This window comes from Bubalus bubalis, chromosome 24, assembly GCF_019923935.1.
Source record: "Bubalus bubalis isolate 160015118507 breed Murrah chromosome 24, NDDB_SH_1, whole genome shotgun sequence".
Classification (NCBI taxonomy): Eukaryota; Metazoa; Chordata; class Mammalia; order Artiodactyla; family Bovidae; genus Bubalus; species Bubalus bubalis.
Window position 1 is genome coordinate 38,408,498 of NC_059180.1, and position 12,199 is coordinate 38,420,696.

Below are 12,199 nucleotides of genomic sequence, written 5' to 3' on the forward strand. Positions count from 1 at the left end.
ATCTCACACACTAGTAAAGTAATGCTCAAAATTCTCCAAGCCAGGCTTCAGCAATATGTGAACTGTGAACTTCCTGATGTTGAAGCTGGTTTTAGAAAAGGCAGAGGAACCAGAGATCAAATTGCCAACATCCAGTGGATCATGGAAAAAGCAAGAGAGTTCCAGAAAAACATCTATTTCTGCTTTATTGACTATGCCAAAGCCTTTGACTGTGTGGATCACAATAAACTGGAAAATTCTGAAGGAGATGGGAATACCAGACCACCTGATCTGCCTCTTGAGAAATTTGTATACAGGTCAGGAAGCAACAGTTAGAACTGGACATGGAACAACAGACTGGTTCCAAATAGGAAAAGGAGTTCGTCAAGGCTGTATATTGTCACCCTTCTTATGGCAGAAAGTGAAGAGGAACTAAAAAGCCTCTTGATGAAAGTGAAAGTGGAGAGTGAAAAAGTTGGCTTAAAGCTCAACATTCAGAAAACAGAGATCATGGCATCCGGTCCCATCACTTCAAGAGAAATAGATGGGGAAACTGGAAACAGTGTCAGACTTTATTTTTGGGGGCTCCAGAATCACTGCAGATAGTGACTGCAGCCATGAAATTAAAAGACGCTTACTCCTTGGAAGGAAAGTTATGACCAACCTAGATAGCATATTCAAAAGCAGAGACATTACTTTGCTAACAAAGGTCCGTCTACTCAAGGCTATGGTTTTTCCAGTGGTCATGCATGGATGTGAGAGTTGGACTGTGAAGAAGGCTGAGCGCCGAAGAATTGATGCTTTTGAACTGTGGTGTTGGAGAAGACTCTTGAGAGTCCCTTGGACTGCAAGGAGATCCAACCAGTCCATTCTGAAGGAGATCAGCCCTGGGATTTCTTTGGAGGGAATGATGCTAAAGCTGAAACTCCAGTACTTTGGCCACCTCATGTGAAGAGCTGACTCATTGGAAAAGACTCTGATGCTGGGAGGGATTGAGGGCAGGAGAAGGGGATGCCAGAGGATGAGATGGCTGGATGGCATCACTGACTCAATGGATTTGAGTCTGAGTGAACTCCGGGAGTTGGTGATGGACAGGGAGGCCTGGCGTGCTGCAATTCATGGGGTCGCAAAGAGTCGGACACGACTAAGCGACTGAACTGAACTGATAGTAATTTAGGCATCCGTCCTGTCTGAACAACATGTGCGCCACCAGGAAGGACCCTGAGTCAGAACAATTGGCCAAAGACAACCCAGAAACTAATCCCATCACCATAAAACCCGAGACTGCGAGCCACATGGCAGAGCAGTTCTCCTGGCTTCCCTTACCCTCCTGCTCTCCACCCAGGCGCCCCTTCCCAGTAGTCTCTTGCTTTGTCAGCAGGAGTGTCTCCTCAGACAATTCATTTCCGAGTGTCACACAAGAACCCACTTGTGGGCCCTGGAAGGGGTCCCCCTTTTCCTGCAACAAGCCCAGCACACCAAGTGCCTTCCAAGTCAGAAACCACAATGCCAAGCACTGTTCGAGGAAACAGGGTCTCCCCCATCCAAGGGGGGACCTGGGGCTCCAATGAAGGGGGTTTGTCTGAGGGCACCCGGCAGTCAGTGAGAGCCAGGGTCCCACCCTAGACTCCCACCGCCTCCCACCCAGTGTCCACAACAGAAAACCTGCGGAGCGGGCCCGAGTTGCTTACCTGGTGTTAGTACTGGAAGAGGAGGTCGCCAGGGCTCAGCAGCATCAATGGGGCTCCCCTGGAGCTTGTGGGGCCACGCACTCCACCAGTTGGCCCAGCTTCATTTTTCTCCCATGGTGGACACCGATTTGCACCCCAGCCTGCACTCACAACAGGCGCGCTGTGGCACAGGCTCGGGAGAGCTGTGCGGTGAGGGCAAGCCCCGGGCACAGCGAAGGCTGCCCTGGGCAGGGCTGAGCAGGAGAGGGCCAGAGGGCAGGTGAGGGTTGGCAGGATCCACCAGAAACTCACTTGCATTGAGTCCACAGTGGGCTTCCATAGGGAGATATCGGGGGTGGGGACCCAACAGAGAGGCTTCGGCAGACAGCGAGGGACAGGGAGGCCTGGCGCGCGGCAGTCCATGGGGTCGCACAGAGCAGACGTGACTTAGCGACTGAACAGCAACAGAGAGGCTCTCCCCCACCGAGGCCCTCTGCCGGGGTCAGGGCCTGGATGGGGCAGCTTACTGGGTTCGAAGGGAGAGCTCATCAAGGGGAGGGGCCAATTCAGAGAGGACGCTGCCTCCAGGCCACACACACGTTAACAAAGGAGGCGGGCTCGTCTGGGGTCAGTGTGCAGGGGCATCAGTGCAGCCCATGCAGGAGCCCGTGTTACAGCGAGCATCCTCCCACACGGGGATCACACCCGACCAGGCACAGCCGAGGGTGGCAGCCTTGCCTGGAGCAGGGACAGGCTGCCGGACTCAGAGGGCCCAGGGGAGCCACTCGGAACCGTGTGCAGAGGAGCCAGGGCCCACCTGACAGGTGGTTCTGGTGGTGGGTATGCCACGGCCCAGCCTTCCCCTACTGGGAGGCTTGGTAGTCAGGGGAGCCGAGGCCAGGCAGGGGGTTCCGGCTGGATGCAAGCATCCTGGTAGCCAAACCTGCCCCTCTTAATTTGCTCCCCACAGGATGGCTGGAGAAACCTGCTCCCTTGCCGAGAAGCCTCTGATTGCTCCCAGACTGAAACTGCACCCCACACCCCCAACTCTGATGCTTTGGTCACTCAAAGCAGACACGCCAGGCCCACTCTCCAGGCCTGTGTCCCTGCTGGGCCATCCGCCGGGTGGCAGCCTTCAGGGCTCAGCTGGAATGTCTCCTCGGTGAAGCCCTCCCCAGCCACGGGTTAGACCCGCTCCGTCTCATGACCTGCCGACTCGCTTCCTAACGGTCCCCAGACCTGGGAAAGGCTTGGATGACTTGCGTGACGTCTTGCTGACAGAAGGCAGGCTCCTGGGGGGCCTTGCCCGTTTCGCCCTCTGCTGGCACAGCAGGCACTTTGTTCACGGTAGCGGGACGAACCGGCGACGGGTACACTGATGTCACTGGCACACCTGGGGGCCCGGGGCTCCACCAGCCGCTCAGGAGGCAGGGCCGAGGTCCAAGGGTCCCTCCCCTCTTTGCTCCAGGCCCACAGTCAGCATGGTGACGGCTGGAAGAGGAACAACAGCCGTCCTCACGGCCTCCTGGAAGCTGGAAGTCGCTGGCATCTTAGACTCGAGGGAACCGGGGCTGCAGCCATGAGCGGACTCCCACACCACCTGGCCTCCCAGGAGGGAACCCGAGCCCGGCGGAGCTGGGCACGGAGGGAGTGGGCAGGATACTGCTGCGTGGTTTTATTACTATAAATATACAGTAAAAACGAACAAAAACTAGCCAATCAGAGTAAGTCAAATGACAGCACATGTGAGTCCAAGACAGGCCAGTCTGCACCCTGTCCTGCAGAATCACTGACACCAACACAGGTGGTGAGAGGTTGGGGTGCTGACCGCGCAGAGTGAGCAGTGGGACACGGCCTCCCCGCCTGTGTGTGCAGGTGTGCGTGTGTGCATTGCCACGTGTGCACCCAGAAGCACATGGTGGCTGAGAGGGGAGGGCACGCAGGGAGCCAAGGGGCTGGGGCAGGCTGCCCTGGCTGTGGCCTCTGCTCACAGGCTTGACCGGAGAGAAATGGCGTCCACCCTGAGTGCCCTGGGGCAGGGCTGCCAGCCGCCCCGGGACCGTGCTCCCTGGGGCAGCTCTGCAGGGAGCCGGGCCCTCTCTCGCTGGCCAAGGGCCGGCTCCTGGGTGCTGAGACCCACCCGCCAGGCTCAAGGCCCTGCACGGGCAGCCGGTCCGGGGCACCAAGGCCAAGCGCCCCCTCGGCCTTTCTGCTGCCCAGAAAATGTATCTTTAAAAGACGAGGTCACCTCAAATGGGACCCACAACCCCCAGGCAGGTCCCACCCCAGGAGCCCCAAACCGAAGGAATCAAGGAGGGATGGTGAGTCACGTCTACATGGCAAAGAGAGGGCAGAGGAGCCCAGAGGCCCGTCACACCCCCAGGGGGACAGGAGTGCCACTGGCAAGCGGAACCCCCGCCTGGAGGGTCCGGTAAGGTGGGCGAGGCTGCCTCTGAGAAGGTGCCAGACTCAGAGAAGGGCCCGGACAGAACCACTGCCAGCGGCCGGGCCCACGGGAAGAACGGCTGCCCGGCCGGCCGAGCTGAGGGAGGTGCCCCACGGGGCCAGTGGGGAGGGGGCGGCCACACGCACAGTGGGGCACAGGCACTGTTTCCTTCATTGGCTGAGACTCGGACCCCGCCTCCTGCCCTCCCAGAGTCCTGCGTCGTTTACTGTCGAGGCTGCACTTGGTTCACAGCTGAATTCTCCGCTCTGCTGCGTTCACTGGTGCCAACGGGCCCCACGAGCTTGGGGGCTGTGGAGGCCCATCCAGGATTCTCGTGGGCGACCAGCCTCCCGGGGTGTGCGGGGGGCACCCCAGAGCTCGGCGCCCCGGGCAGAAAGCCGCCGTCCTTCATCGTGTACCATCAGCAAACACGTCGACCACAGAAAAAGGGGTGGGCGGAGGCGACGGCCAGCTGTCCTCTCGGATGGAGGGTCACATGGCCCCTTGGAGCCGGAGACCACACCGCTGTGCAGACTGGAGGGTCCAGGGTCGTGCTGGGATCTCGGCGGAGGTGGGGGCTCCGTGCTGCCAGCTGGGCCAGGCTCTCAGAGCGGGGTCAGCTCAGCGGCCCTGGGGTCGGGGCTGGGGCCGCCAAGTGGGGGCCGGGGGTGCCCAGCGATGTGGAGGCTGCGGGGAGTCTCCATGGAGGTGGACCATCCTGTGGGGCCAGAGAGCGAGGGTCAGCGGGCGGCCTGCGGGCTCTGGGCTCCCACAGCCGCCTAGCATGTCCGCAGCAGGGCACACGGCGGGCATGGCGACCCCGGCCAGCCGAGGGGTGCCCGCCACTGGCCCCTGCCCACGCCCGCGCTGAGCTTTCTGCTTCTGCCGGGCCACTGTCCCGTCACCACTGGGTTCAGCTGGAACTCGGCACCCCCGGCAGAGGGGCACACGCAGCGGGGCCCGGGGCACCCCGGGAGGCACCCCCAGGGTGCTGTGAACTACCCCTGTGCTCAGGCCACCCCGGGGCACCGGTGCCCTGGGGCGCCACACCACGTAGGCCCCAGGCAGCTTCAGGGGCAAACCCAGGTGCCCCTGGGGCCAGCGACAGACCCTGGGGGACCCAGCGAGGGGACTGTCTTCTTAGGAGCTGAGGCTGCACACGGGAAGCCAGCTCTGCCATGCAGCCCACAAGACAAACACGGTTCTCTGCAGCCAGGTCTGAGCCATTTCCCACTTCTGGAAGTTTTACCCAAGTGGCAACACTATCTTCCAAGGGTGAGGCTGGGGCCAACGTCATAAAAGTGCCAGGTCCTATTTCAGTTGAAGCTAAGCGTTGTCACAAAAAGCGACCAAGGAAGATAGGAGAGGTCTGTGGGAGGAACATCGTCGGTGGCAGACCCCGTGGTCGGGCAGCACGGCTGACCGGGAGGGGGGCCAAGTCCTCCAAGGCCGACAGCTGGGGGCGGGACCCCACCACATTCATCTAGAAACCCTGGGGTATCGAAGGCGCCAGGTTCCTTCTCTCCAGACTTCCCAGCAGGCTGAGGTTGCCTGGAGGAGGGGCAGGGGTTCCCCCAGTGCGTCCCCCTCTTTGGGGGTGCTCTCGGAATGGCTTTCAGTAAGATGTCCGTTTGGCTGTCCGGGGACCACTCACAGACTGACCCCACAGCATGCTGGTGTTCCAGGAGGTTCCAGAGGTGGGGGACAGGCTAGCTGTCAGCAACAGTGGGGTCCTGGCTGGCGCTGAGTCACTGATCCTGGGACCCTTGAGGCTACAAGAGCCTGACTGGGCTGCCCAGTCCAGAGGGAAAGTCCTCCGGTTCCAAAGGCTGGTTGGACCCCTCCCGCAAGGACCACCTCTCTGGAGCACCCCTGCTGTGGCCTTCAGAAGCCTCTGGATTCAGAATCCAGGGCTCCAGAGAAGACTTCCCTATATGGGGAAGCAGCCCCCCGCCCCGTGTGCGGAGGCGTCACGTACCGGCTTACTCCTCTAAACCAGCGGAGCAGGAGCCGGGCCCCAGGGCTGCCAGAGGAGGAGAGAGATGGAAGCTCAGTTAGCAGGGCACTCAGAGGGGCCGCACGCTCCAGGCAGAGGCGCCGGCAGAAGCGCCGGCGGTGGACTGAGGTGCAGGCGCGGGGGCAGGGTGTGATAGGAACAAACGCCACACACACACAGACAGGCTGACGCACAAGAGGGGTGCCGAGTGCCTTTCCCGAGAGCGTGCCCGGGCCTGGTGCTAAGGCAGAGGACGCCAGGCCGGGGAAGGACACGGGCAGCCGGCAGGGACGAGGGGCTGGGCGCGGCGGGGCCCAGCAAGGGCCTCCAGCCCGCGGGGCTGCTGGGGCACTGGGCATCATGGGTCTCTCCGTTTTACGGATTTGCCCGCCCCCCCTTTATCCCATCTGGCAGGTTACACTAAGATCCATTAAATCACGCTCCCTCCACCCAGAGGACACCGTGCAGTTGCTGAAAAGAAGGCACACCCAACGTGTGGGGGCCTGCGTTCTTAAAGCCACACAGTGCCGCGGGAGATGCTCAGGGTCTCTGCTGAAGGAGGAAGCCTAGGGGACAGAGGTGGCGGCATGGGGGTGGGGGGTCACAGAGGCAGTGGGTCCCTGAGGGCCCCGGCCCGCCCCCAGGAGCAGGCAGCCAAGCTGGGGGGAAGCGGGTGCAGGACAGCCCAGCGTGGCCCCCACTCCACTCTGGCATCTAGAACCAAGCCCACCCCACTGTCCAAACGCACACCAGGGCCAACCAGTGGCCTCTGCCACTCTCCCCACCCCGCAGCTGGCCAAGATCCATAGGAGGTCTGAGACACGCTGGGGGTCCCGACCGCCAGAGGTCCTGGGCCCACTGATGGGCTGGTCCAGCCCTGCAGATGCCTGGACGCTCTGTGGGCCGCTCGAGGGGTGAGAAGTGGGGGGGGCGGCCCTGTACTGGCTGAGTGTGCTCGGGGTGCCCCCCAGTGGCACCCAGGGGCCAGGGCGAGAGGCCGTCGGCAGCATCAGGATTCGCTCAAGGCTCCGGGAAGTGGAGCCTCTCCTGACCCCTCCACCCCACCCCACCTGACCAGGTTTTCATCCTCAGGAAACACCAGGTTCTCTGGAGTCCCGAGTCGCTCTAACAGAGCTTTGCCGGTGGGTTCCTCTGGGGGGGCCTGTGTCTGCCAGTGAGCCACCTGCTGCCCTGCTTCCTCACGCCAGACCCCGACCTCCAAGCCCCCTGTTTGCACAGGCTCTGCTGCTCAACCAGAAGCCCAGGGACAAGAGACCCTTCCACACTGAAGCCCGTCTCAGCCCCCCAGTGCCCGGCCATAGTTCAAGGTGGTGTGGCTCCCGGGGCAGGCGGGGGCAGAGAGGAAGGTCTTCCCCGCCACCAGGAGGGAACCAGGCTCTGAGGGCAATGAGGCTGCTCGTCTCGACTCCAGAACCTCAGGTGTGCCGTCCTTACCTGGCAGGTAGACGTCGGCAGGTGCACTAGGCTGGCTGCGGCCGCAGGGCTCGGGGCTGCCGTCCTGCAGGACATTCTCGATGGATGGCACGCGGCTCCCTGCGGGGGATGGGGCAGGTGGGGGGCCTGCAGGCAGGAGGTGGTCCAGCCGTCCCCCCGAGCCCAGGCCCTACCCTGACTCCCCCGTTCTCCTGGGACTGAGGCAGACGGTCTATTATATTTTCTTCCTTTTTCCTTTTCTCCTGCTCCCCACACCCCTCCCAGCATGGGGCTCTGTTTTGTTTTTATTAGAAAGACATCCCATGCCCGTATTGAAAAGAACATCAGCTGTCTTCCAGAACGGGCAGGTGGGCACACAGCTCCAGGCCCACAGCAGGGCGTTCACATGGGGGGTGGATCCTCCTCTTTACATGTCAGACCTCAGCTGGGACCTGCCCTGCACTTCTGGGGCCCTCAGAGGAGCCTACATCCCGCGACAGGGCCCTGGAGGCCCCCGGTCCTGGCGCAGTGTGCAGGCAGGAAGGAGCTGCCGCCACCAGAGGGTGAAGCTGAGGCCTGAGGGGCAGAGGGGCCTGCCTGCACGGTGAGCAGGAAGCAACAGCACTGGACTCCCAGGGGGACACCCCAACGGGCCTGCAGGCCGTGGTCACCCCGTGACTCTTGGGGCCAGGGGCCATGCAGCTGGGAGGGCTCATGACGCCAGAGACGGCAGGGTGCTCGGGGGATCTTGACCACACCTGGGCCTCCCCCAACACCAAGCCTGGTGAGCCTCTGTCTCCCTGTCTAATGCGGGGAGGCACCACCGGGACGGCAGAGGGATGGCGTCTCCACGTCGCATCACCTCCCTTGAGGCCCCGCCGTGGCTTGGGGGGTCCCCGCCCCACCCAGAGCCAGTGCCTGGCAGCGGTAGCCAGGACTGGACCCCAGGGGCCACCGAGTGCTAACGAAACCCTCTGCTCAGGAAGGGTGCCAGGACCCCTGGACGGGGGACACACAGGGGAGGGGCTGGCTGAGCTGTGCACGCCCTCCGGCCATTGGCCACACCAGGCCCGAGTCCCAGAGGCCCCGGTGGGACCCCGCCGTGGTGGGACAGGCAGAGCCCCAGGCCAAGAGCATGGGGCACCAACCGGAGCAGAACCGTCCAGGGGGGAAGAGAACAAACGGCTGTTGCCACTAAAGGACAGGCAAGGAGGGAAACCGGGTGGCCAAGGGCTGTCCTCCAGGAGACGTGCAGGAACCGTGGCGTGTGGTCGGCCAGCACGGCTCAGAGAACCCTCAGAGGAGCAGGGGCGGAGCATGGCAGGGCTCAGGCCGGGGAGCACTCACCTTGCTTCAGCGACGAAGTCTCATCCACTGTCTCCGTCATGAAGCTCTAAGACACAAGAGACGTGCTTGGACCCTGGTGCTGACATCCGGGCCCTGGACACGGGGGCCCCCACGGCCTTCACCCACCAGCAGTGGGGGCTGGGAGGCCAAAAGGCAGGAGGCGGGGACAGACGGACAGGGAGGGGGCCTCACCTCGGGGGAGCTGCTCAGCGCCAGCCCCGCCCCACCCAGCGCGGGCAGAGCCTCTGAGTCATCCTCCTCGTGGATGGGGGACGACGGGGACCGGAGGGTGCTGGGGACAGAGCAGGCAGAGGACAGGCGGGTGAGCTCAACCAAGCCAGCCCCAGGGGCCCCAAAACCCGGGGAGGGGCCAGCACAGGTGCACCAGGCCAAGGAGTGTGTGGCAGGAGGCCCCCAGGGCCCTCACAGAAGGGAAGGGAGCCGCAATGGCAAAGCCCGGGGGGAGCGCAGGTGGCGAAAGGACAAGCCCGGGGCCTCCCCATCTTTGGAGCCACTCTAACACGCAGAAGGCGGCGAGGCCGTGGGAGTTCTACAGAACCTGTGCCTCCTTTATACTGTTCTAGAAACCCCGTGAGCGTCTGAGAAAAACAGCCCAGCAGGGCTGGTCACCAGCACCTCCAACGGCGGCCCGGAGGACTCATGACTGGCCTGTGGCCAGACCCCAGGCACGTGGCCCCCAGCTCGTGGGGGGCGGACGGGGTGGGGGAGGTGCAGCTGGCAGGGCTGCACGCTGCCGCAGGGGGCTGCCGGTGCCGGGCTCACCTGTCGGGGGACTTGTTCCGGGGCTTGCCCTTCTGCAGGCTACTTTCCACCATCCGATCGATCCCGGCAAGTGGACAGCTGGCCTGCGACAGGCCATCTGAGACGCCCGAGTAGGTGATCTCCTCATAGAGGGGAGCCGTGGGGACGGCTGGGGGGATGGCAGGGGGCACCGCCCGAAGGCCGTTGAGTGCCTCAAGCAAGGAGACGGGCTCGTAGCCGGGCGGGATGCTGTCGGCGCTCTGCGGACGGAGGGGGGTGAGGGGCCAGCCGGCTAGGCGCCCGCCCACTGCCCACGGCGCCCCCGAGACGGTCTGCTCCCCAGAGCCTGCTTTCTGACGTCCCCTGTCCACTCCACCTTCCAGGGTCTCATCCCCCGCCCTCGGGGGGCACCCCTGCCCAGGGAGGCCTCGGCCATCAGCCACGGCCCTGGACATCCAAGTGTCCGTCCGTGTGGCGCCCAGGATGGAGGCAGAGAAGGCGTCCAGAAGGCCGCCCGCCCCGGCCTCAGCCAGCCGCTGCCTGGCTTTCTGCTCCTGCCCGGTGGGCACAGAGAGTGGGGGGGCGCAGTTAGTAAGAGGAAGGGCCGGAGCAGGAGGGCAGCAAAGCCATGGGAGAAGCCGCTGGGAGCACGCGGTCCAGGCCAAGAGGACCCGCCCGACACAGGGGTCGGGCCTGGAGACCCTCTGGGGCTGCGCAAGCACTGCTGGGCCGACACGGGCTCCCGGGAGTCTAATGGGCCCAAGACTGGTACTGCCCACGCAGGGAGGATCCACCCAACGGGCTAAGTTCAGGGCTAAAGGCGAAGGGAGCGGGAGGCCAGGCACCAAGGGTGTTAGTTGGGTCGCCAGGGCCGCGGGTGGGACGGCCACCTGCCATCAGCTTGTGAGCGAGGTGAAGGGCAGCGCGCTCTCCTCGGAAGCCCTGCCTGCCCCGCTGGCCTGCAGGAGGTGACAGGGTGACCCTGGGGGCCGGGCGGGCAGAGGGGCCGGCTGGGGCTTCCTGTCCTCAGCCGGTACCTCTGGGCCACCTGGGACCACGGCGCCTGCATCTGCTCCCAGGCTGCCTGCAGGTTCATGTTATTACTCTGATCTCCCTCGCCCCTTGGAACAGGGGGAAGAAAAGGCAATCTCTGTGTCTAAGCTGACCCTTGGGGACCCCGACTCTCTGCCTTTTACCAAGGGGGGTCCAGGCAGAGGCCCGGCCCGGCAGCTACTCACTAGCTGGCCCCTGCCTGCCCCCACCCCGAGATGCAGGGAAAACGAGAGAAATATGAGTGTCGGCCCGCAGGGCAGGGGTGCAGGGCGAGCAAGCGTGAGGGACGTTTGCAACAAGAGCGGCAGCCTTAGTTCCACCTCCGACGTCATTCCACTGCCAGCAAGAAAAAAAAGGGAAACAGAACACTCGGGAGGAAGCAGAGCTGGCGAGAGGGGTGCCGGGGCTTCGTGCCGACAGACCTTGTGTTCTGCTTGTTCCACAAAACTCCCTTCCTGGGCGGGCACGCCGGGACTGGGGAGAGTGGGTCTGACAGGTTAAAGGAACTGGACACACTGGCCTGGGTGAAAGTGCATGCCCGCTCCCGTCACTGCAGTCATCGGGGCACGGGGCAGAGACGAAGCCACGGGGCCAGACACACTTACTGTTTCCCCTTTAGGTTTCTTGCTGGCCAGTGAGGCGGGGTGCGACTTTGATTTTTTAAAGGGACACTGTCAAGATAAAAATCATAGGTTTTACCGCTGCCACCCCCCGTGCGGCGCCGAGCGGGCTGGACGGGGTCTCCCTGGCCTTCTGGCCTCCGGGCAGGCCGGGAGCCAGCGCTTTGCAAACTCTACCAGCCTCTGAGCCACGGGGAGCTGGCCGAGCACAGGTTCTACCTCGGGGCCTGGGTAGGCTGGGCCTCTGCGTCCTATTGGCACTGGAGGAGCCAGTCCCTGTCCCCAGCGGCCACTCCTGGTCTGGGCTACCCCCCACCCCTAGCTGAGCAGCAGGTCCTGGCTGGGGCGGGCATAACAGTGGCCAAGCACGCCCCACGAAGGGGCCCAGATGGGCACAGAGAAGGGACCTGGAGGCCCCAACACAGCCTGGTCGACTCATTGCCAAGCCTGACTCCTAAAGATGGAGTTAAAACCCCTGATCGCTCCCATTTGGTGCTGATCTTAAGATTCACCGCAGAAAATGGCTCACGTGGGCTCTGGTGCTTCGTGGAAAGTGCTCCTGCAGGGAATGTGGTGGAGAACGAGGGCCACTTACTTGGGATCATAACCTCCAGAGAGGGTGGCACTGGCCCTCGGGAGTGTGCGACGTTAACCATCCGTGCCCCGGGCTGCCCTGCACTGTGGGAGGCGCCTCAGCCCTCCAGACGAGAGGGACAAACACGGGAGGGTCCCACCTGACCCTCGGACACCAGGGCAGAAACTGGGAGCGGTGGCAGTAAGAACCCACTGCCCGAGCCCACCCTCCGTGGAGCAGCCAGACTCCTGCCTCGGGGTGGGAACCCCAGCACAGTTCTCTCCACCAGAAACATGGGCAGTGCTGGAGAAAGTGCTC

General features: G+C 63.2%; 1 protein-coding gene across 8 annotated transcripts in view; it reads right to left on the reverse strand.

Annotated features, from left to right (window-relative positions):
* Positions 1-3,309: 3,309 nt before the first annotated feature.
* MGRN1 (mahogunin ring finger 1) overlaps positions 3,310-12,199 on the reverse strand; it is a 36,874-nt gene continuing 27,984 nt past the window's right edge. The window contains exons 12-20 of one of the 8 annotated variants that reach the window (XR_006548284.2): positions 11,837-11,866; positions 11,293-11,358; positions 9,656-9,894; positions 9,065-9,164; positions 8,873-8,918; positions 7,547-7,645; positions 6,074-6,118; positions 5,345-5,464; positions 3,310-4,813 (exon numbers count right to left, since the gene is read on the reverse strand). Coding sequence is in view for 7 of the 8 variants with exons in the window: in XM_025274712.3 (XP_025130497.2) it covers positions 4,701-4,813; positions 7,547-7,645; positions 8,873-8,918; positions 9,065-9,164; positions 9,656-9,894; positions 11,293-11,358; positions 11,837-11,866 (693 nt within the window). In the remaining variant the exon portion in view is untranslated. The remainder of the gene's footprint in view (positions 4,814-5,344; positions 5,465-6,073; positions 6,119-7,546; positions 7,646-8,872; positions 8,919-9,064; positions 9,165-9,655; positions 9,895-11,292; positions 11,359-11,836; positions 11,867-12,199) is intronic. The other 7 variants (XM_025274714.3, XM_025274712.3, XM_044935883.2 and 4 more) reach the window with 7 other exon arrangements.